This window comes from Brugia malayi, assembly GCF_000002995.4.
Source record: "Brugia malayi strain FR3 genome assembly, contig: Bm_v4_ChrX_scaffold_001, whole genome shotgun sequence".
Taxonomy (NCBI): Eukaryota; Metazoa; Nematoda; class Chromadorea; order Rhabditida; family Onchocercidae; genus Brugia; species Brugia malayi.
In genome coordinates, this window is record NW_025062479.1 from 17,451,648 (window position 1) to 17,476,885 (window position 25,238).

Below are 25,238 nucleotides of genomic sequence, written 5' to 3' on the forward strand. Positions count from 1 at the left end.
GAGATTAAAGAACCATTAAATTTTTCTTGCTTCATCTTCTAAATGTCCTAAAGCATTTAACAAATAGTTCTTTCGAAAGAACTAAATGTCACTGCCTTTCCCGGAGCACTGGTTAGTTCTTAACAACATTTCAAAGAAAAGATGTAGCAGAAGTATCAGGACTCCCCATTCTTTTCGGACAACTACTCAGAACAGCTGTACTGTTTGTGCAATTTCCTTCTGAATTTTCCCTTGACTGTGAATTTGAATCCTTTTTCATAAGTTCCACCACTACATTATCTCTTCGTTTTGATCCATTTAAAATCTGGTTTTTTTCTTTTAATTTTTCATTTGCATGCTGAAAATAAACGTAACTGAATCAAAAAAATGTTTTCCAATGCATTCCATGATTTTAACTGACAAACCAAATATTTATCAGCTTCTTTCTAGTTCTACTTAATGTTTTTTTTTTTTTTTTTTTTTGATCCAAGCGATAGTTAGACCAGTTAGAATAATTTCCGGCAAACATTTTATTAGAAAACAAAAAATTTTCAACTCAACTATGTCATCTCATATAACATTTCATTAATTCGGTAAAGCAAATAAACAAACTGACATATGCATGATCAGAAGCTAGTCCTAATGGTGACCTTTCCCTTGATTCCCTTGTAATTTTAGGTATCGTTATATCGTGCCTTATTAAGGTAGTTAACCATAAGAACATTCTGAAATGTTGAGATGAAATTTTCGAGTTAATAAAGATTCAATTATGTCCTATTACCACACCCACATATACACATATATTTTTCAAATTTCATTGTTACATACTTCTTCAAAGAATTTTCAAGATACTGATACTATACAAACTTGGAAAATAGTGCATTGCGCGGAGCAGAGTGGGAATGACATGATGGTCCAAATTCTATTGTGATGTTAAGCTATGTCGTGAGATTGCTAACAATCATGCATGGGACAAATCTACATAGTAATAGTCAATGAGTCTAAAGGGAAGATTAACTAAAAATCCTGAGATGACAGCATAAATAAAAACAGATTTCATTTAAAAAAAAAAAAGATCCAGAAACTAACGATTGCGTGGCAAGCTCTTGACGGTAAATTTCCGAAATTATGTAAAATTGTCGAAATTCATCAGCCTTAGTTTCAATTTCTTCACCCCAGTTATTCAATGTCTGGTGTGTTTTTTCATGCCACTTGTCATATCTTTCATAGTGTACTTTGTCTAACACCAAACCTAGACCGGGTGCCTTCGGCACATCCATCTAAAACAAACTGATTCCATAATTTAAAATGCATAAAAAAGTGAACCATTAATTTTATGATTACCTTAATTTTGTTTTTAGGAAATACTGAGTGAAGTACTCCTTTTACGAACTCTTCCATTGTAATGGTAAGAGATAGAGAAATTTGAAATTATTTAATGATATTTTCCATTGAAGCTTCTACAAAAATCTAGCAAAAGTAGGTGAAAAAAGACTTGAAAAAGGTATATGACTTGAATAACTACTAAATTATTATAATTTCATCCATCTCAATCCACAGATATATGCCCTATCACTACGACCATAACTTTAAGATTTTCTTGCTGTCCATTTGCATTTAGAGAGCAAAAAGCTTACTCGCTCACTCAGAAATGTATTTGCAACCTCAGTTTTGCCACAGAGACCCCTGAAAGTTGCTACCGTCATCCCTGAAATTGAACCAGAATTCATATTTTAAACATGTTGAAAAATGTTTGCTTGATAAAGTCAAAAATTAAATCTCTAAAACAAAAAGCACCTATCATTTTTCGAATTTGATGCAGCATAAAGCTTTGTCCAGTGATATAAAGAGTAATAAATTCAACCATACCACCCCGGACTTCATCTTCAACAAGCTGTGTTGGACCACATTTGAAATCATGTATATATCGCATGCTGCTTCGATCTTCATAAGTTCTAAAAATATTTTAGCAAAAAATTAAAGATCAGATAGTAACACTAAATAAAACTTTACACTGCGATTCCTAAAACGACTATTGCTAAATTCAAACCCTTGAAGTGATACTGCTATATCGAGAGAATAATAGAGGTAGATAATTATGTTGATCCATAAAAACTTCTATCATCCCAAGCGGCTAATCTCAATGTTTTCCGATCCTAACCGATGCTGCAGAAGCCTAGCAAATTCTCAATTTTTTGCCTACTGTATCATTTCAACTTTTTTCTTTTTTACAACTTAAGAATCATGTAACGAAACATAGTATAAGCTCCAACACAAAAATGGCTTATGAAATTTAAAAATCAACATTTAGTGTAGTTTTTACTGTTGTAGTTCTATGTCACAAAAAAAAAAAAAAATTGGAGAGCTCACCTAGAAAATTCCTGAGCAAAACATTGAAAGTAACTTTTGATCTCACTCCCGCTGCCAGAGTCATAACAATTTTTCCACAAATTTAACGAGAACCGCAATATACAACAAAGGACTGAATACCCACATAAAAGGATCGTCTATTATTAAGGTTGTCCGGCAGGCGTCCCACATACAATATAACTAATCTTTTAAAATAAAAATTCTGCTTGAAGGAAATAATCCCCCCATAATGATGCAATATTTTTAAATGTTATCCTCAATTGTAGGTCTTCGTCAAATTTTGGACTTCACCAGTTCTTCCTTCGCATCAATTAAAGAAAAAAATTCCTCAACGAAGAAAACGTGAAAAGACATATCCCACAAGCATTCATTTTCAGTAGATATCGATTTAAAATCTTTCTCTAGTCTAATAAGAGATAAAATGCCCATGTTTATGAAAAAAATATACATGGAGATCCGGTATTCAAGTTTTATTAAGTAGTCAAAATGCTTCGTGAACAGACAGAAAATCACTGGATATACATTTCAGCTATTCTATTTCAAATTGTAAAAGGATGGTAAAGCTATCGTTCCTGGGTATTAGAAAAAATTCTATCCCGACTAATTTATCATGACATTTTAAATATTCTATTGCTGAAGATGGATTTAAGTAAACCATTTAGCATGAACACAATTCAGAAAGATGATACATATCACACAGCTTACAATTCACGACAAAGGATGACTGGAATAAGATTTCGTACAAAAGCTATCTATAAAAATAACTGAAATTCCTGATGATTCCATATTTCTGCTTGTCAATTCAGCAACAAAATTCTATTTCAACACAAAGATTATTAGGGAAAGATGTTCAATATTTACTGGTAAGATGACCACAGTACTTGAAATTGCCACATTTCTTTGAAATAGAAACTGAGTTCTAGCATAATGGAGGTGGAAAAATAAAAGTAGGGCATGCTGGTGGTGCTCGAAGGTTAATTTTTTCACTTTTTTTTTTGCAGATGATTTATAAGAATTCATTCTTAGAAGGAAATACTGCAGCTACCAACTATCATAAAAACTATTAACCCCGATGGCAGTCGGATCAAAAGAAAAAAAAAAAACTTTTTGCAGTTAGGAACATATTTCAAATGTCACCATGCTTCTTTATCTAACTCACAGAGTAGCGTAGAAGGATTAGAAAACTGAGTCATGTTGTTGGCCACTGAATCAAAAACTCGCCTTCCGGAAGTATAATTGAAAAAATTATGCGTTCCTTTGTACAATGCAAGTAAATCATTCAATTCAGCAATAGATGTTTCGCTCATGCGGAAACCACTGGTTGTCAACTGAAATTAAATGCAATATTTCAACAAAGGGAACATTTTCTTAATTTTAAAAGGTTTCTTATCGAAATGTTTTTACAATTCATCTGAAAGAAGAAATTAAACTTGAATACATGACGTAAAGAACAGCACAGCACCTCATCTGCCCTAGCAAATGCATAAGTCGGCAAGGTATAAGAATAAGTTCGTTTATCACAATTTTTATGAGCTTTGAAGGACCGGGTTGCACGTCTAGAAATATTAATTTATTAAAATTTTCCGTGAAGTGTCAGAAAAAAAACACTTATTTACATCATGAATGCTGTTTACAAATATAAGTATAACTGTAGTTAAGAAGAAATTATGATTAGCACTAACGAAACAATATTAAATCCATTTCCATTAAACAATCAAGAAGAACTGAAACATACCTAACACCCAGAACCCTAATTTCTTCAGGTAAATGTGTATTTAATTTATCAGTGGCTGTTTTTAGAAAATATTCGTGATTTTCTGGAGCTAGCCGCATCGAGCACATCTAAATTTCGAAAAAAAGGATCACAAGCTGCAATAATAAAAATTTTCACTTCATTAAATAATGAGACAATTACTTGAATTATACCTGCCGAGCTGCGGATACGGAACGATCTGTCCTAGCAGCTCTCTGAAATGCAAAACGAACTGGACTAAAAACATCATTCTCACAAATGTATCCGCATTTAGCCATCGCTTTGAACAATTCGCCCTCAATTGTGGGAAAATCTTTTTGCACCTGTAAATAATCCATATTCATCTATATCCAAGTGCAACAAAAGACACAAGTTTGAGTAAATAATCAAGATATCGGTGTACAATCATAACATCCCAGATTATAACATAATAAATTTCTGTTTGTCTGAGATCCGAAATTAATTTTTGTTACCCATCCTTTGTCAGTGTATGCTCAGGTATTGCCAATACTGTGCATTAATATCGCAAACTCCCAACTCATAAAACAGAGGCCTCATATTTTGATTTAGACCAATACAAAGCGATGGATAAAAAGTAACAACTGAAATAATTGAAACTAGAGATTATTTGTTGCAGTCATTACATCCAAAAGTCAATTGTGAGCTTCTGACAATTATTTAATTTCAAGTCCATTCATTTAATTTTCAACTGTTTTCTATTTTTTAACTTATTGCAGCGTAAATTATAAAGAAGCCAAAATAAAGAAAGCGATGTGTTAATAATGTCCGAGTCTAAACCATGAAGAAGGGATAATGTTCATGCATCAAATCAGATCGTTTCAGTTCGTGAGCAGTAAAAAACATATGCTTGGAGAATTATATATTGATCCCTTATTTTCAAAAAGTAACACATCAACCATTTGATCTACGCAAAAATTGTAAACAGTGAGGTAACCAAAGTTTTTCTGAAGTAAAATAAAAAAAATTATTGAATCAATATATGTATATAAAAAGAATCTTAAAAATGCAAATTTTTCAAAAAAGAAAAACATATTTCAAAGTAAGTCATTCGGCGTCGACCTTCAAAAAAAAAAAAAAAAAAAGAACTATGGATTACCGAAAAGCACAACACACTATACAATGATTATAGGTATTAAGAACCATAAAAAATCACGCAAAATTAAAGTACGAATAGAATAAATATCTTCAGAAAGCTAATAATGTCTTTACCTGCATACCATTGTACTTCTTGCCTTGATATGCCAGCAGCAATGCGTAAGAATATTCTTTTCTTCTGCTCTTTCTTACAGGCTCATCTATAAGTATTATGGGCGACAAATTTTTAGGTGGCCACACAAACTAAATCAAAGAATTATATTTCAATCTGCAAATGAGTTTTGAAACAAGTTTTTAAAGGTTCTAATAACGAGTAAAGATAAGTGGCTAATATGCTAATCGCAAATTTTTCAGCATTGCGTGCTCATCCTAGACTAAAGAGCTCCAGACACAGTATCTATGCCAAATTAATAGATTGAAGTCAACAAATTTCAAAAGCAGTGCAAAAAAACTAACCAATATCACCAGCCGAATCAGCTGGAGCGAGCAAAGAAACGTCCATCCACTTATCCTTCACCTGTTTTACTTTTCTTAGTACATTCCGCAGGCAAACACTGACATTTTTTAGCATCAAACCTGAAAATGCACATACTAAAAGTGCCAATATAGAACTGCCAGCGCTCTTCCCGAATTCCAAAAAATCTCACTAGCAGGAATATGAAATCACCCAATTCCATTTCTCCCTCGCAATCAATCCCTCATAAGCACTGCTGGTATCTTTTTAATATCTTGAGCTCCGATCCAGCAAAGCTGATTAAATAATACCATAAAACTACAACTCAGTTGAGATTAAATCCCTTTACCTCAACTCCCCTTCAAATTTCTTCACATTTTCTGTAAATGTCTAATAAAATCGTTCTACCAAAGTGGTAGTGGTAATCTAAACCGTTACCTTTATTTCTTACTTCAAATGGCAAAACACTGGAAGCAAAAGAATATGCAAGACCCAGTGATTAACTTATTGTCCAGAAAATTAAAGTATAATATGGACAAAACTTAATGAAGTATGTTAAATAAAAACAGCAGTATAACGAATAGAATGAAAAGAGTGAAAAAAGAAAAGCAACTAGTGGAATACACTTGGAATAGCAATAATATCTTTGAAAACATTGTCAAACGGGACAAAAACCATAAGAGCAGATTAAGCAAAGTGGAGACGAGACTGTGGAAAAAAATTTTATGCGAATTTCGAAGTAAGTATATGGAGACAGTTTTACAACGGCAATAATATCATGTTTTCCACAGTCAGTAAAAACTGAAAGCATAATTAAAATAAAATAAATTAACTGAGCACTGTTCGTTAGAACAATACAACAATGCTTTCCGAGAAAAATGTTTTCTGGATGCGAACAATAAAGTAATGCTGGGAATACGAAATAACTCCTTCCTCAGGTATGAGCCCTAACATGATAATTAGTGCCTAGATGGAAACAAAACTGTTCCAACGACTTTCCCAAATCAAATTACATTTCATATTTCTTAACACATCACCAAGTTGTGCGTGTTGGTTCACCCCAATCACGACCATATTTTGACTGACGACCTTCATACTGATCATTGTAGTACTGAAAAAAATTCATAATGATGATGTAAAAGAATTTATGGTTCTTTCCAGTTCAACTTATTGGATACTAATAATAGTGTCAAAATATTTTAAAAACTATTCAAAAAAATTCTGCCAACAATTTAAATCCAAACATGAAGAATGATCAAGCGACATCAATAAGTCTCAGAAAGCTCACCTGCTGTCCACCAACTCCACTTGCATAAGCAGCTTCCTCATCTAAAAAAATGGAAAATTTTAACCAGATATTGCGGAGAAAATTCGTTTCCTTAAAAAATGAAAAAGGATAAGTCATCCTTAATAGGAGTTTGTGGTATTGAAAGAATTGAAGATAATCAATAACTGCAACCACTGACGCCCTAATTATGATTTAAAATTTCCTCAATAATGATACCGACAAAATTCTCAAAGAGATATACCTAATCTGCATGACTATTGAAAAAAGGATGATCAAAAAAATAAAAACGATTAACTCGTATAAGAATGAAAATCTGCTAATATTTTTATTAAATGATTCATTCAAGAATTTAAACAAACAAAAAACTTTGCAAAAAAACAAGGATGGGTCCTTATGTGAAAATAAAGTTTGGACAACAGTTCTTGTCCAGAAGCTAAAATATTTCCTCCGAATAAATGAAATTTTACAGCACGTAACGGAAACATTACCTTCAGCAAAAGAGCTATACAACGGACGAGGAGCTGCTGTTAGACGGGTAGGTGCTCCGCTTACTGTGCGGAATGTTACTGTTTTAATCGGATGAGGAATATTTGTTGCCGGAAATAATTCGATGTATCTGAAGAAAAATGACATCATTAAGCTAAGAAATAGAAAATCGGGACTCAAAAACCAGAATGAAAAATTCGGCATAGATAAATCATCTAAAGAAATGTTATGAGCATAAAAGAAATCGGAAACGAGAACAGCTCGGTGCTCAATACAATGTCTTTGTATTTATTTTTCCTTTGTTTAGTGCATACCAAGCATAATTAACTTGGAAAGGACCAACAATACTGAACAATTTGAGAAATAAAAATTAAGCTTCGAAAGTTTAAGATCACGAGTAAAAATATCTTCAACGACGATTACTTTGGAAGTAAGTGGAGCAGTAGTAGCAAAGTAATAGTAGCCTTGGTTCCAACAACATCATTATTTATAATTTTATTTCTTAACATTTTATGAGACTTGTATCGTTCTTGTATTTTCAAATATCGCTGGTAAAATTTTGGTTCTTCAAAACAGATCAGTTTTCAGTTTATAAGCTGTAGATCTTCAAACTCCTGTCTGCTTTTACTATAGATGAATGTCTGGAATCCACGTATATTGTAATTCCAAGACTAATTACTTACTTTTGTCGCTTCGCGCAACTGTGTCCAATAAGCGACAACAATGGGGGACTATACTCGGTATACAATTTCACTTCATCATGGACACCAAAGACACTGGACTGAGGGTCAAGCGATTTTCTACTGCTCCATATCTGTTCTTGATTATCCCACTCAGTGGTGCTTGATGGTCCTGCTACACTTTCCCTTTCTGCACATTTTTCATTATTTGCCTGCACTGCCTTCTCGCTATTCATCTTTACCATCTCGCTACCTAGCACCATTTCAAGAATTCCATTTGCGGCACATATTTCTTTCAATTTCATAACATATCTCCCATACACTTCTCCCTGCAGGTTTTTCATTTTCATAGAAGTTTCTGTGGTACACACCCGATTTAATGAATGTTCCTTAGTTTTCCCAAAAAGCCCCTGCTCAACTCTTACTTGTTTCGTTGATGTTGCCCTACTCCATCCACTTCTTCTGTTCCGCTTTTTTTCAACGCTATCTCAAAAAATTTCGATAATATCGCATCCTTTTTTCACAGCATTTTCTTCGAACAACTCCTCTTATACTTCTAGTTCGAAATCTTTTACGTTAGTTTCCTCTTTCAGCATATTCTCAGTGTTTTCTTGCAATGTTTTCTCTTTTTTCAAACGTCTGAATTCTTTAAAATTCCTTTTCACCTGTGTTCGTATTTGTTTGCATAAAGCAGCATAATCATTTGATTCTCCTTATTCATTGCTCTCCTCTTTCGTAATAACATTTTGATGTCTTCAGAAAACCTCGTGTGTTTTCGCTTTTTAATTCTAAAAAAGTACTTATTGATACAAAAAAATTCAAAGCTTTTTGGAACCTTCCCGTTTACTTGAAATGGTTTTTCATCCTCGTTCCAAAAACAGCGTATCCATGGGAAGCAGCCAGGTACTTCAATCCATCATAAAACATTGCTATTTGAACTGACCAGTAATATTCTGATCTACGTAATCAGTTCCTTTTTTCAAATCTTAGCTCAACTACCGACAATGCATAATAAGTGCATCCCTCACATAATTTGAACTTGACTGCATATGACTCCTTTTGTCCAGTAATATAAATTCGATAGCGGAAATAGCCAAAGGCCACCTAAAAGTCCTGAAAATTCATAATATCACCAACCAATGCTCACGATAAAATGTTCTCCATCGATTACCTCGTGCCCATATTGTTTTTGTTACGTGACAGTGCTTCTCGTGCTTCCGCCATTGTTGAAAAAGTCACCAGCGCATCACCCGAAAGACGACGTTCTTCGTTATAACCAAGCTTAATTTCAACGCAGTTCAGAGGTCGGAAAAATTCTTCAATATCGAGCGTAGTGACGCTGTATGGCAAACCTCAAAATGCGTTTTATTATTATTATTAATAATAACAGTAATAGTAATGACAATAAATAAGTAATAATAGTAATAAATGGTAATAATAACCAATAATAATAGCAATTAATAATAATAATAACAATGGTAATAATAAATATTAGCAAAAAGATATAGAACATTTGGCCTGCGAATAAATCTTGATTGATATAATTCGTATATGAATCTAACGAACCTCTGTAATTTATACTGAGAACTCACAAATAGTTTATCCTTGCAAATTCGATAAAATATTAACAACAGAGTTACCTCGCATGAAAACCTTAACGGTAGGGTCATACATCGCTTCATCAAATTCTGGATCATACCGTGCACCATATCGGTAATAACGATCTCTATCATAATATGGGCGATCGTATGGCGATGGACGTGGATGTAGGCTTGAAAGCCTTATTGGTCCACCGTAGCGACCATAATCTGCATATCTACAAGGCTTATTTTTTACCTTTTGTCAAAGTTATTCGGCGTATACAAAAGCTTTGAGAAAACTAAACCATACTCCGCTTAGCTCCATTATCGAACCTGATGATTTGCAAATAATGATAAAACAGCAATGCAATTTTCGAGTAAAAAGAGTTAGAGAAAAATAACAGAAACACCTGTCTCGAAATCGAAAGTCAAGTGTCGGACTTATCCCACGCAGTGGGACTGGTCCACTAGTTGGTGGTGGTATACCCCGTGCAGCGTAATAGCTATTGTCCATTTCATCTGCCGAACTACGGAAAACCTCGACATATCTAAAATAATCATTATTAAAAGCAGCTCGTATTCCACAAATCAAAAATGCTTCACTTTCTTTTCTTAAATTCCAGGAAATTAAAGTTTGAATAACTTCAATTTATGCGAAAGAAACACTAGTAGGCAATAATAAATTGTTCATAATTTTCGTAAAAAACTTACGCTAAACAAAGATCACGCCGGATCCCTAGTAGCCAAATGGCCACTGTTCAATTCCGACCCTACCAACAAACACAAATTTTACCTGCCCAGAATTGAAAACTTGCAAAATCCCCAACAGAATTCCCATACCTTGAACCCATGTAGTTTTTGCTTCTTTCCAAAGCCAATTCCGCGTATTCTTTGGTTGCCAACCGTACGAATGCCTCCCCTGAAGGTCGACCCCCCGGTTCTTTGTCGATTACCGCATCCGCTACTTCCAGGCCTATATTCCCATTAAAACATATTACCAAAACCACTCTCATACCAAACTACCGCTTACCGGTCCTTTAATTCTGTTCGGGGATGACATATAACTCTGACAATCAGCTGTATAACGGCATGAAAATTATATTTGGCTTGTTCTCGCAAAAACAATAAAGTTCCAATTAACTTGAAAATTCTTGATTGCAATCCGTAAAAAAGTGAGACTAATTATTTAACCTAGATCAAGGTCTAAAGTGGGAAGAAAGAAACCTGAAAAAAATTCCTTGATGTCATCGATCGTTGCACTATATGGGAGACCCCGAAGACGGACAACGAAGTTGCTAGCATAGCGACTGTCCGCATCTCCACCACCACTACTTTTGATCACACCATGACGTATCATCATTAATAACTCCGCATCACTAACGCTGAATACTGCAAATTTTTCATGAGAAGACAACTAAACTTAAGACACTGAATTAAAAATTAACTAGGACCGACTATCATGACTCATAATTATAAGTTTTTGTTTGTTGCGTGGACAGCATAGCACAAAACATTTCAATTTTTTCATACCTTCAATGTAGCGTCCATTTATTTCATTACGATCAAGTTTTTGAGCTTCTTTAACAGCTTCCTGATCATCGAGCTCCACATAACACTCTCCACTTGCCCGACCATTGGATGTCAGCGTGAAAGTTATCGACTTTGCATTCAAACCGAAAAAAAAAAAAAACTGCATCAAAGAAACCAAGTACTGATTTCTCAAAAATGGTTTATTTTAGAAAACCTTGGAGAAAGTCTCGAACATCTTGCTCTTTAGCGGCAAACGGAAGTCCACGCAATCGTATATAGTTCGTATCCGGATTCATCATCCAAATTTATTAAAATAAAACCTGGAAGGAAACAATGTTCAGATGAGTGGCGTACATAACGCATCATAAATGATCGACTACATATAGAAATGAGTGGATGAATATGATACAATAATTGCGATTACAGCTAAGATGCTTAGAGAGTTCACTATAACCAACAGAGGAAATGAGAGTAAAGCAGATCGCAGAGAACGATCGATACCTTCGGCTATAAAAGAGAATTTGTTCTTCATGACAACCGCATCGATGAAATCTCTTCAAGAGCATGCACTAACTGTACAGCGCGATAGCACGATTCTGCAGGTTAATGACTGTTCAATGGACAAAGTTGTTTCAAGTAACGAATCCAGTTTTTTTTTAGATCCAAGGATATTGAAGGGACAGTACATATGTGACAACAAAGGGTCATTTGGGGTCGTTAGTGAAGTCGTTTCGTTTGACCATTCCTCCATTTCATATCAGAAAAAGCATTCGAAATCCAGTGTGATACTACCTATTAAAAAGAATAGAACTAAAACCACTTACTTAAAAGAGGTCTTTGGTTTCCTTCATAATAATATGTCTTTTTGATAGTACTGTACATCCAGTTAGATAAGATCCATGTCTTCAGTGCTGTGCATATATGACAACATACAAAAATATACGACGCAATATGAGTTTTACAATTTTTTGCATAATTGCTGTGCGATGATCTGTTTACAGCGTTGAGATTTCCCTTGCTATGATTTTATGCCATGCCATTTTTTTACTGGTTTATTATTAATTATATGAGCAATAACATGCCCTTTTATATGATACTAGGCTACCACTGTGACCAATGATTGTTAGTGGCTCTCCAGTAGACGACATCATTTCCAGAAAGGTGCATTACATTTATGGGTAAAGAAAATTTTGTCGGTAAACTTGCCAAAAAATTTCATTAGATCATATCTTCAACGAAAAAGTAGATGTATGACGCTTTGTTTAGCACGTTCCACAGTAGCAAAAATATGATTTCATTTGCACAAAAAACCATGTATCTTTATGAGAAATTAACATAGAAAATCTTGCCTTAATATACCCAGCACTGCTTTCTTACTCTCCTAATCCACCTTCCTCTTTATCTTGTACCGTTCTTCAGTTCCATCCATCTCGTAAATCCCAGAAATCATTCTTTCATAAAATATTGAGTCCAAATAACACCATCTAAACAATTATTCATGATAAATTATAGTGATGTCAAGTTGATTTTAATTTCAAATGTAAAATACTCCAATAAGACTGACGACTGTCAAACTATAAAATTTTTCAGATTTTCAAAGAGAATTATTTCATGTTCATTGGTTTTTACGTTGACTATCATTAACAGATTTTAAATTTGAAAACTTTATGCAAAGAGGGAAATAAGACTGCCATAAACTGAACAAAGCCGTACAACATCGACAAAAAGCCAATGATAAAAGGAAAAATAAACGGTTTCCTAGAAAACTCGAAAAATAATAAAAGGATATATGTTAATTTTAATTAAAATGTTATTTACAAGTGCAAAAATCATTATAGAATGTAGGGACTGCTCCATTAATTTTCTTTATTTTTCTTTCACTACAGCATTTACAAAATTCGAGTGCTGGAACAAATTCATAGATACTATGATAACTCATATATGGATGAAAACAATCAAATTTTCGAGAAAAAAGCACAGTACATTTTTGTCCGCTAAGTCTGAGGAATGAAAACAAGTATTAAAACCGGAAATATTACTGAAAGTTAGATTCGGAATATCCTGGAAATGTCAGAAATATATAAAGGACATTTACTGAGTGCAGAACGCAAAGGGAAAGTAACTGATTTCAGTAAAGTATCTGTGCTTAAAGCTAGTAATAATACTCAGATCAGTCAGTTACAAATCAGATACATCCATGAGATTGGAGAATCATGGAAGATGGCAACAAAAAATTGGGTTACAGAACTAGCAATTGTCTAATCAGAGCAGTAATTCGAAGTGATTGTGCAGCACCCATTTCATTCGTCTCAACTCGGCTAGCTCATGATGTAACCGCGCGTGACGAACGCGTGCATCACGGCGTTCATAGGCCTCATCCACAAGTTGACGTACCTTTACACTTTTCAACTGAAAAACATTTCATTTCATCACGATACACGCCTTCCAACGTTGCCAGCCACCAAACAACCACAGTTTTTGTTCTAAAGCCAACTGAATGTCGATTTGAGTTACCTTATGTAATGCAAATTTTGGAACGTCAGAAAATGCAGCTAATTTAATATGAAGGACTCTTCAACTACACAATATAATCAGAACTTTGTGAATAATAAGCGCCTTACTGCAAGCAATAAGGTTGAAAGAGAAATTACCTGCAAATCAGCAATCTGTGCATCTAATTCAGTTAGAAAATCCAGCTCAGCTTGTTCCAGATCACTTTTTTGTAGAGGTGGTGGTGGTGGTGGAGGAGGAGGGGGGTGAAATTCAGGTGCTGGATTATAGTTAGCACAAGGAATATATGTGAAGCTGGACGCCACGTTCGGATACTCGGTCACTTGGTCCTCCTCATAATTTCCGCGCTCATAATGCCAATAATAGTCATGTGGTTGGGTGTAAACTGGTGATAAACACTGAGAATATAACGATCCATCTGATGAGCTAGCAATATCTGAATCCGATGGATAGATTCCGCTATCCAGTAGCAATGATAATGGACTGAAGGCCTTGAATTCAAACTCTGAGTATAACACAGTTTGTGATGAAACGAAAACTTTTATTGCTTCCCTTCATGACAGACTTTAAACTCAACAAACCTCCAAGCCCTGGCTTTGATAAAGATTTACTAAACTGTACTACTGTGTCACTGGGAGACAATGACTGTGGTGCGCTATTCAAACAGGACTATTGTGAAAATATCTGTGCTAAATAGCATTATAAGTGTTTGAGAGCTACGTGAATGCAAAGTTAAGCTGTAGGTATAGTCGTAAGGTTGTGACCGAAATTATATACTCAGAAATTAACAGCGAATTTTACAGTTATAACAAATCATTTCCATTATAGTTGGTAGAATTCATTGTTAATTCTCAATTAAATCTTCAATATCTCATATTTCATGGAAGAATGTATTTCTAACCGAATATAAAAGCATACCTCTAGTTCATAATATACATGTTCATCATCTTTACAAAACCGATCTCCAGCATTAATTGTTTTGAGATCCTCTACTTCCGATTTGCTTTCCAAATCTAGCCCCAAAGCTTCATCCACATCAATTGAATTGCATTCCACCGCTTTATCCTCCAGTCGACCACGCTTTGCTGTTGTGTTTGATGGTTGCCAATCCGGCGAATGCACTGACGATTCCGGACTGCATAAAGAAATGAGCAAGACATAGCTTACAATTAAAGAACTTAAAAGTGGAGGAAATTATTTTTACTCGATATTTCGGTTTTTAAGCCACAATGCCAGATACAGCCTTGCTTGAAGCAGTTAGCTCATCCAAAAGGAAGTTTCTTAGTTTTTGAAATAATGCGTTGGAAATGAAAAGCTTTGTACCTGCTATCTTGACTGCCATAACCAGAACTGTAAATGCTCTCATCCAGACTATTGATACGAAACGATGCCGTACGATCTATGGACGTGTGCATCAGTTTATGATTGGATCTCGGTCCGTGGTAAGCAATAGTCTGAACCAATGGGCGACTATGTGAAATCCATGGATTTGTACGTATATTCTGAAAAATTATTGTGAAAAATTCGAGAAGACAAGCTGGCGCCTGAGAAAGAAAGGAAAAACAGCAAACAATTGTGTGATAAAATCAGTCCAGTTCAAATTATTTGAAATTAAATCGGATTAAGTGAGACTAAGTCGGGTCACTCCAGTTCTATTTGTTGGCCTATTTATTCCATGTATAACTGATAAACTTTTATAAGTTAGAGGCAAGGCTAGTTCCACGAAATCAATAGGTTTTACTCATTACTCATAAATGAGGTCTAGTCCATAAGAAGCATGAAAAGATACTTTTCGCCCAGAACTAGCTGGTGTAGAGAATGACTTTAAGAAAGATGTGGCAAGCTTTGAACTGTCGTGACACGAGTGAGTTACCGTTTCTTGCCTGTTCCAAGAAGACGGCATTATTGCTGCAATGGAAGAAAATTGAAATGAAGTGACTGAATAAATAAAAATGTTATAAGTAGAAATATTGCGACTGCACATAACTTCTATTAATTTAACTCGCCTCACAACTAGGAATTCATAATAGGATACTGGACTATCTCAGGTTATAACACAGAACGCATTGTAGTTAAGTTCTAGAAAGTGAAATGATGTTTCTGCTTACAATATACAGATTGTAAGTTATAAGCTATAGTTAAACAGTTCAGGATCAGTATTTATAGAAAGTTATAAACAATTCTTGGTCATATTTTTGTTTAAACTTTATTCTAAAGTAGAGAACTTTATAAGCTGCTATTTACATTTTATATTTACATGTGCAAAATGTTACAAACCATGCAGTTGGTCATTAATAATCAGAGATTGCGACAGAGCATCAACAGAATGGTCTCGATAATTACTACTTTGTACCGCACTGACACTGTAATGAAGTCGCGGTGCTACTGATTTGGATTGCCTCTTGTGTGGATGTAATCCTGAATCGCAATTCTGTAGTCGACGAGAAGATCCACGACGTCGCAAAGGCAATTGTTCGAACCATGAGCTGAGACGCTGCATCAGACCAAATTCTGAGTTATGGAAAAATGTTATAAATTGCCAATGAAAACAAAATGTTGCTCTTACATTTGCTCTCCATAAAGCGTACATTGTGTGCTTCGATATTTCAATCTTAAAGCAAATTTTTTCTTTTTTTTTTGAAAATATTGTCTTTTTATCTGGTTGAGAAGGAGACTGAAATCTCTATGGAAACAACAATTCTTGCGATTACAAAATCGTAATTAAATTTAACAAATTTCTATAATTAAAATTCCCTCTATGAAAGTTTTGGACTTCGAAACCATAAGATGCTATTGGCTATCCGATCAACACTCAAAGGAGATTTAACATTTCGACTAAGACGCAATGCTAGAGCCGTAAATCAATCAATTCTTAATGGTTTCCTAATATAGAGTAATGTATCCGGATATGAATAGATGAATCTAGTATAAATTTTAATTTATTCAACTTTTATGCTCCTTATTGCAAATTCAAAAATTGATGGAAATGGTGCAGAAAATGAAAAGGCATCACACCGTTTCCTCCTCTTGGAAATATAAACAACGGTTCCTTTCCTCAACAAAAATTATTCATCGGTTTTGAAGAAAATTTGGTGAAACGAGACAATGGCTTGCTTTCCGCACACTGAAGTCTAATTGGAGGATATGTGCTTATCGTTGCATCGTTGCATCAGACTGGATGAATTTAATATTGTTAAATGCATTGGGAGTGGGATCTCTAATGAAAGGAAGGAGAAGGAGAAGGGAATTAGGAGGAAGTAAGGCATCTATCCAATTAGCTCAGCAGCCTTCCAATGAACTGCATAAGCCAAGTAATGTTTGTACATCACTTCGCTCATTATGTCACCATGATGCCTTTTTGATCATCCACTTCAGTTCCAAATTATAACAAGACAAAGATTGCTTTATTAATTCACAATACATCCATCTCTTATTTCTGTACTGCTTGTATATCTTTTCAAAATCTTAGATAAACTAGTATATCCACAATAGAAGAAGAGCATAAATTAGGAAATATTTTGTGAAACAAGTGACAAACAACTAGAAAAGAGAACATATTACAAGCGAAATTCATTATGACTGCAAAATCCTCTCTAAGCTCCAATTTCTGAAACAAATTAATATTACAGTGAATCACAAAAAATCGCTAAAAAATAAACATTTCGGTTACGGGCCTTTTATTATTCTTTGGCAAGTAATTTCCCGATTTCTCTTTAAATGCTCTTTAAGAATACTCTTTGAAAAAGAGGTTCGACAGGGAGTCGACTAAACTGTATTAAAAGCGAAGTGAATTCTAGAATAGAAGTAGTTTTCAGTTGAAGCATAAAATCGTGTCCTCATTAATCTGTGTTAAATTAATAATTTTATGGAAAATTATTGCATAAGCATCATTTGGAAATTAAAATAAGAGAGAAAAAAATGAATGAAGTAAAGAGCATCCATCTTTTTAGCGACACGAGGGATTAAGTTATGACAAAGAATTTGTTATTTATCGCAACCTTTACTGAATAATATCACTGATTTATTTGTTATTTGGTTTTTAAAATAAACTTTAGCGTTTCTTTAAACAAGAAGTGATGTGTGCGTAAACTGACTTACAATAATTAAGTAATATATCAGTAATTAGCGCACATAACAGGAATTCATCAAATTAATATGATTTACAAACTTTTTGATTCCATAGTTCCTCCACAGAGTGCTCTACCGATCGTTATGATTGTGAGCACGAATACAAGAAAGAAGCAAAAAACTTTCCACTGCTCTGGGACATACATCGTAGTGCACTAGAATATGAAATGAGATAAATAAGATGCATTCATTTTCATTAAAAGACATTCGCATTAATTTTTTGGATGTGATATTGACATCTAATTACTACGGTATGTGTCAGATATGCGAAATGAAATATTAGCAAGTAGTTCACAATAGCAGTTTATGACAGATTAAATTAACTCGTCAATTTGGAATAATTTACAAATAATATTAGCACAACTAATACTTCCACTATCATCTTTATTCTTATTGATGTGAAATTTTTAGAATTCAACATGTTTCACTCCGATAGAAACTTAGGTGGAAAAGAGAATGAAGGAAGAGGAAAATGGAATAAAATAGAATGGTAGGATTATAACAAAAGCCGAGGATTGGACGGAAGCGCTTTTTCAGTTAGACATCACAACTATTGGATTCCATCAAGCATTTCATGCTCACTTCGTCCATTCATATTTTCATATATAACAATCTTCCTACTCCTTTTATTCGCTTTCTGTCTGTCGTATGTCCATTTAAACAATAATGACTCATCTCATCTCATTTCTCAACGGAACCGTCATTTATGGTACTACTCGTCTTCATTGGAACGGATACGGACGGACTGTTCCGTGTGGCTTAGATAGAAACTAATTAGAAACTATAAAAATGTCGTAAGAAGATTGTTACGAACAATCGATGAAAGAACAACATACCATTGCGAACATTACCAAATAGAGATAATTTCTTATTCACTGGTAGCCAAGTATAGCTCAGCATAGTGCCAAGCGTAAGTGACACGTGAGATTGAACTCACAGAAGTTATTTAGGTATACCATAGAGAGATCATGAGATACGAAATTCATCTATATTTAAATTTAATTTAAATATTTCACTTAAGAAAGATTTAGATGCCTGTTATGCAGGAGAGAAGTCATAAAATTGAATTTATGATTTTAGAGAATACTTCATTTTGCACGTATATAGATGTATGAAGTGATTGAAGAAAGGCAGAGAGGAGAGAAAGGGGAAGGGATAAAAAGACAGTGATTTTTGGATACCCCAAAAAGCGCAAGATTTTTCGGAATGTGGTGAGAAAAATATTTTAGATAATATGTACGAGATACAAAATTTTTGCTATCAGTATCCATTTATGGAAATACCACTGCTTGCAATCAGAGATCAATATCTTTTGCTTGAATCAGAAGCAGATTTTTTTCTTTTTAATTCTATTTTCAAAGTAATAGCATTTCAAGAAATATTCACAATATCAGATTGATTTTTGTGATTGCAACTGTAACTTGAATGAGCGTTTCGAGATGAGACAAGACGACCTATCAAACAATGAAGATGTTTGATACTTTAGTTTCAAACTTCTTTTTATGAGGGAGAAAAGTTTTTGGATCTCGTAACGTATAGAGTATAGCAAATTCCTTCTTTAACGATGGCATTCATCGATGTTTCATAAGCTACTTTTTAGTTGCAAATATATTTTCTAAATAAAAAGTTTGTCCAAAATATTCAAAAAAAAGAAGGTTAATCGTGATATTCTCAGCGTATGACTGTTGAAAAAATGAAATAGCTTAAAGTCAAAGCAGATCATTGCACATTTTAATGCCGCAGTGCATAATTCTGGGAAAATTGAAAGTAGAAATCTTTGAGACGTTTGCATCAAACAAAGTAAGACACAATAAAAAGTGAACAGGTATAATAAATTAGTTTAGTCCATACCACAATTAATCAAAATAATATTGGTTATCAGCAAGAACCTTCTAGACATCGAATAGACATCGAACAAAATATGTTTAAGTTCGAGTATGCAAGTGAAATTTCGTTGAAAAAATTACACTTTGATAAATACAACTACCTAAAGTCAGAAATAAAGAAAGCTCTTAAAAATTTTGAAATCTTGAAATACTCAGCCACTTTGTCATTTGAAGTGACAAACCGAAAATCAATCTAATCTACGCGTTTGTGTATTAATTTTGAAGTAAACAAATAATAAGAGCAAGTTCTCTTTTTTGAAGTCGGTAATGCAACTTAGATCCTGAATATTTCAAACTTTATCTCTACCAGGAAGCGTTTGAGAAGGCAAAAGATGGATGTGACGAATATGTTGCATTAAAATTTTTTACATTCTTCTTAGAACATTAATCATTTGTTTCGATTATGAGTTTAAATATTGCGTTCATATTTAATTTTTAAATAGTATAAAACCTGCAAAATTCTTTAAAAAATCAAATAATCCATAAAGTTTGCTTTAATGTTATATAGCAAATAAAAAAATCGTTTTAAACCGAACCACAAGATATTTTGCAAATTCGTCATTCCTAGAAATATTTTAGATGCAAGACTAAAAGACTGCACTTCGTCATTAATAACGCATTGTCAAGTACTTCAATTCTTAATATAATTTAATCGTAATACCTAAACTGAGGTGAGCTGTTCCTCATACGAGCTTCATTTTTCATTTTTTAAAAATGATTGATACTGAGAATTGAAATTCTCGATCAATTTTCAAAATTTCCTTCGGAAAAAGTATCTAAATTCTTTTCAAATAAGTAATTTAAGCATCCTCAGAATCAGATTATTGCAAAGCTTTTTAGAAGACTGAAGGATGCAGTAGACAAAAATAATATCAATCAGTTTTCCTATCAGTCACTCTTCTGAGAGCAGAAACATTGAGATAAAACTAAGCAAGGAAGGAAATAGATAAACAGAAGTTAAATTAATTTTTTCTTCGCTTTTTTGGGACAAAACTTGATTATACCAACCGGTAAATTGGTTTTTAGAAGTTCAATTAGGATACATTTAGTTGGATTCAGTTTTGACAAGTAATAAATAACATAAAGCAATTTCAAATAAAATGTTAAGAATAAGAAACATTATTATAAGTTCATAAATTTACGCTTTACATGTGGAATGTCATGCTGACTAATTACAGAACTAAAAACTTGATTCCAATCTGCTATAAAATAATGATAGAATAAATTGAAATTGGTATTAATAAGCATGGTTTAATCTCCTGATAAGAAACATAAAATTTGAAGTGTTAATAACCACATCATATGGAAAATTAGCTGGTTTGTCAAACCACTGATAAATGATAAAGGATGAAATAGGTCAGTTAATAGTTCAAGTCTACATTCCACTTCTTCCGTTCAATTCATTTTAGCAGTACTCAGTTCACAAGTGGGTAATCAGCATTATAATAATTTTTAAGCTTTTAAAAATTTGCAAAACAGCGATTTTTCGCCACAAAAATTCTGTTATCTTGTTACTTTCCTAGAATGCAAACACATATACACGCATTAGTGCATGATGCAATTATTGAAAAAGAATAATTTTCACACAATTACATCATTTTGTTAAGCTTAAGAAAGCTTAACTCCAACACGAGACGCTGGAATAACTTTTTCATGTTAGATGTGTCATCAATTTGTTAATGAATAAAGACTCTTTGCTTCTCTCGCTTCAATTCGTTTGGTGGTTTTATAAGTGGAAATTTGTGAAATGTGACAAGCGAAAAGGAAAGGAAAAGATAATATATAGACGAATTAGCATTAGAAGCCAGGCGAAGAATTCAATCAGTACTAATCAAGCTTTCCCTCCGGACTTTAATAAATAGGCAGTTTTCATGCACTCTACTTCACTGCACTTACTAATTCAATATATGTCTGTATTTGGATATTTCTATTCTACATAAATCATTTCTTCGAAAATTTAGATAACTCAATTCTGAAACATTATTCTGCACACCGGATCCATTCAAGCAAAAGGGTTCATTTAATTCGAGAGCTTATAAAATGAGACTGAGAGAAGATGCATATTTTTTTAATTTTTAGCTGTTTGCTGAACCGATTCTTTACAAAAACAACAAGTTTTATAAGAAATCGTCTTTCATATATGGGACGAAACATTGATTGACATGATATTTATGTTAACTTCTATAAAACTATCAGAAATAAGTCTAACATTTCAGTTTTATTGACCATTTGAAATAAATTAACTTTTGCATGAATCATGAAAAAAATCAACCACATGTAAACAGTTTTCAAATCATTATCAGGGAATGAATTCATTGAATGTTGAAGAAAAAGCCTAACAATGATTGGTTGGATACTCAACCATTAATGTCTATTAAAACAACCGTAATAAAAATAACTTCCTTTGTAAGATTTCTGCTGAATTAATCAGCCATTAGATTAAAAGGAATTAAAAAGGATTGATATAAAGAGCCTTAAATATTATCTTATACTCGGCAGTACGTGCAGCAAATGAGAGAGGCATTAAACTGATTTTTTTTTAACAACTCTGGTGTCTGTTCTAGCACTGAAAACAAAAAATAATGATCCATTCATGCTCTAATGGACAGATCTCAAAATACTAAAAAATAAGGAAAATAGTCTTAAAGTTTTTTCTGATGGATCACTATAACACGGTGATGGCGACCTTTCCCACTGACAATTTTTGTTCCTCATTCGACGAGATATGCTATCACACGGGAATAAATGATAAGTCGTGAGAATTTAACACTGTGTTAAATGATTGCTTCTATTACTGTAAACGAGTCAATGCTATTACTTCAAGAGTTAAAACAAAAACAATCAATTTTAGTATTTTACAAAATGGAACATTTTCAGTGATAATCTCAATTCTCATATATTTCATAACAGCGTCATAACTTTTCAGTTTAATGTTTACACTAGAATATCATAGTTGTACAACGATATTGATAAATAAGCTAAAAATATGGAAATATGTTTGTAAATTAAAAAATGAAGTGACGAGAAAAAAACTTTAACAATATGAATTCATTAAAATAAATGGATGGAAGAGAGAAATCATAAAGTTTAGTGAAACGAATTAATAAATGCATTCGTGAGGCATTTTAAAAGTAAGAGAGTTCAAAAGAAAAATTGTTACTTAGTTGGTCATTTAATTAATTATTTTTTCAATTGCACGGTATAAAGTCAAAATTTTCTTTTATAAACAGCAGTTATTTGTGAGCTTGTAAGCTTAAGTAACTATTATTTTCGAGTTGATAATGTTTTTAAGGTGAATTTGGCTTTTATTTGTTTTTAATAGCAACTAATTAATTACAATAAACAACCTTTCACTTAAAATAGGCTGATTTTGTCTTTTACTGTCACTGCAAATATCATCCAGCTGACACTGTGTTTATTGTGTGCAAGCAATTCTTCCATTATATTTTAAATAATTAAACAAATTGTTGAAAAATTTTCGAACGACAACTGTTTAATATGCATCTATCTGACCAGAATAACAGCAAAAATAATAAGGAAATTTTATCAGTGTAGCTATATTGATACTTTGAGATTTAAATTTGTGTGAAAAGTGTTTTTAGTTACTATAATTTCAAAGAGATCGCTTAAAGAGAAATGCTTTTAAATGAGAAACATGCAACAAATTCTACAAATGAAGTGATAATCAATTTCAAAAGAACTTGAAAGAAACATACAAATCCCAGCTGTCTTGATGATGAAATGAAAAATCAACAGGCGAATACATTCTCTATATGTATCCAATATTCTGCATCTAGCGCCTCACTAAATCAATTTAGTATTTCATCAAATTCCCAACATAGGAAAAATGTTTTACACAATACTAATGAAAATTTAATTAAAGGAACGAGACTTAATGGTTTGAAAATTCCACATTGAAAGGAATAAATTGAAATTGAGTAGTTTTTATATTCACTAAAAGATATTACGACCCTCAAAATTTCAAATTTTTCCAAGAAAAAATAATTTCCAAATGATGATAATTTCAAAAATATTAAAACTTCTTGTTTCTCGAAAGCTTCCTCATTTTTTTCTTTTCATAAGAAAAGAAAAATCTCTTCAAAATCTTCTCACATCTAAATAAAGAAAAAAGAGCTTAAGTTATGAGGGTTTCTTTTTGAATTCGAAAACATAATTCCAAAAAGCGTCATTTTTTTTCGTCCGCTACGCATTTTCACGTTTCACTTTAATTCACTTCAACTTTTCATTGGAATTCGGCCACTTCACCATTAACAAAATAAATATCAAATGTATTGCTGCTTATCCAGAAATTAACACTATTCTTTGTTCTTTTTGACTTGTCCTCTCTAGCAAATTCTATCGTAATGATGGTTTTCCTCAGCAAAACTTGCGTACTAACTTATGCGAAGCTTGTTAACAAATGACAACAGCAGCATTGAGCAGCCTTCACTACTGCCAAGAAGTTTAAACTTGACATATTATTGAAAGATGAACAGCGGTGTTTTCAAGAATTTTAAATTCATTTATGTTTGGACTTAGTTTTCAAGTAGAGTAGCAATTGTAAATGAAAACTAACTTTTCTTTTTTTCTCCGCGCATAATTCTCCACGTTCCACTTTAACTTTAACTTTTCATTGGAACTGGGTCACATCGCCATCAATAAAGTAAATATCAAACGTATTGCCGCTTATCAAGAAATTATTAGCCAAACGCACTTCTTAACAATTAAATCGTTCAGCTGCTTCCATTCTTTATGTTAGAGTTTCGATAAATTTTCCTGAAAAAAATGTTTTTGAATATATTCTGGAAAATAAGAAGTGCCAGAAATAATTACTGGTGCAAACCATATGGCAGTGTAAAGAAAGATAACAGCTGGTGAGGGGAATGAAAATGAGGAAAAGCAAATGATGATGAATTTTGTGCATTAAGAAATGCCAAAGATAGCGTCTGGGATCTTTTGTCTCGCATTATTACTGTATATTGAATTTGAGATATTGTTTAATAGCGATTTTGTATTCCTGAGCATATAACTTTGCAATATACACTATAGCTAGAATTTAAGAATATGCAACTTCTGATTTGGATCAGATTTTAGGCATTTTTTATGCGTTTCAGACCAATACTACAGAATTTTTGAAAAATTAAAAGGAATTTTGATAGCCTATAGAGAACTGTCAAGCTAAATAGTTTAGCATTTTTCTTTGCACTAGAAATTTTAAGTTTTAATTTACAAATTTAAAATTTTAATTATACAGACAACGGAGTGTTTTGGTTGTTTGTCTTTAGTTTTTGGCAGTATCCGGAAATGATAAAAGTGTTTAGTTTTCTCGTTATTACGACTATAACAATAGCTTATGTCTTGGTGACAAAATCACGATGAAGGATTTCTAGAAAGTTAATTATATTATATGCATTCTCTCTAGAAAGTGGCAACAGTTACAGGTCGCATTATCTTAGAAAGAGAAATATGATTTTATG

General features: G+C 33.0%; 3 protein-coding genes across 4 annotated transcripts; all 3 read right to left on the reverse strand.

Moving 5' to 3' along the window:
* Nucleotides 1-130: 130 nt before the first annotated feature.
* Nucleotides 131-5,720, reverse strand: Bma-pus-1 (Uncharacterized protein; the record flags this gene model as incomplete). The annotated part of the gene is made up of 11 exons (XM_001897951.2): nt 131-337; nt 596-704; nt 1,069-1,259; nt 1,617-1,687; nt 1,777-1,934; nt 3,535-3,677; nt 3,812-3,905; nt 4,085-4,191; nt 4,276-4,425; nt 5,333-5,418; nt 5,675-5,720. The coding sequence occupies 11 exons, from the start codon at nt 5,718-5,720 to the stop codon at nt 131-133; spliced, it is 1,362 nt and encodes a 453-aa protein (XP_001897986.2).
* Nucleotides 5,721-6,705: 985 nt separating this feature from the next.
* On the reverse strand, nt 6,706-11,402 carry Bma-hrpf-2.1 (Uncharacterized protein; the record flags this gene model as incomplete). The annotated part of the gene is made up of 9 exons (XM_043075191.1): nt 6,706-6,783; nt 6,961-7,001; nt 7,449-7,576; nt 9,298-9,478; nt 9,767-9,942; nt 10,117-10,254; nt 10,547-10,679; nt 10,931-11,095; nt 11,237-11,402. The coding sequence occupies 9 exons, from the start codon at nt 11,400-11,402 to the stop codon at nt 6,706-6,708; spliced, it is 1,206 nt and encodes a 401-aa protein (XP_042931125.1).
* A 2,096-nt stretch (nt 11,403-13,498) lies between these two features.
* On the reverse strand, nt 13,499-24,359 carry Bm9539 (Uncharacterized protein; the record flags this gene model as incomplete). 2 transcript variants are annotated; one of them, XM_043075192.1, is made up of 7 exons in its annotated part: nt 13,499-13,645; nt 13,888-14,238; nt 14,666-14,882; nt 15,071-15,249; nt 15,537-15,655; nt 16,025-16,258; nt 24,338-24,359. In XM_043075192.1, the coding sequence occupies 7 exons, from the start codon at nt 24,357-24,359 to the stop codon at nt 13,499-13,501; spliced, it is 1,269 nt and encodes a 422-aa protein (XP_042931126.1). The 2 variants fall into 2 exon arrangements, with proteins under 2 accessions (XP_042931126.1, XP_001897988.2); XM_001897953.2 differs by lacking the exon at nt 24,338-24,359 and adding an exon at nt 17,916-18,021.
* Nucleotides 24,360-25,238: the final 879 nt, after the last annotated feature.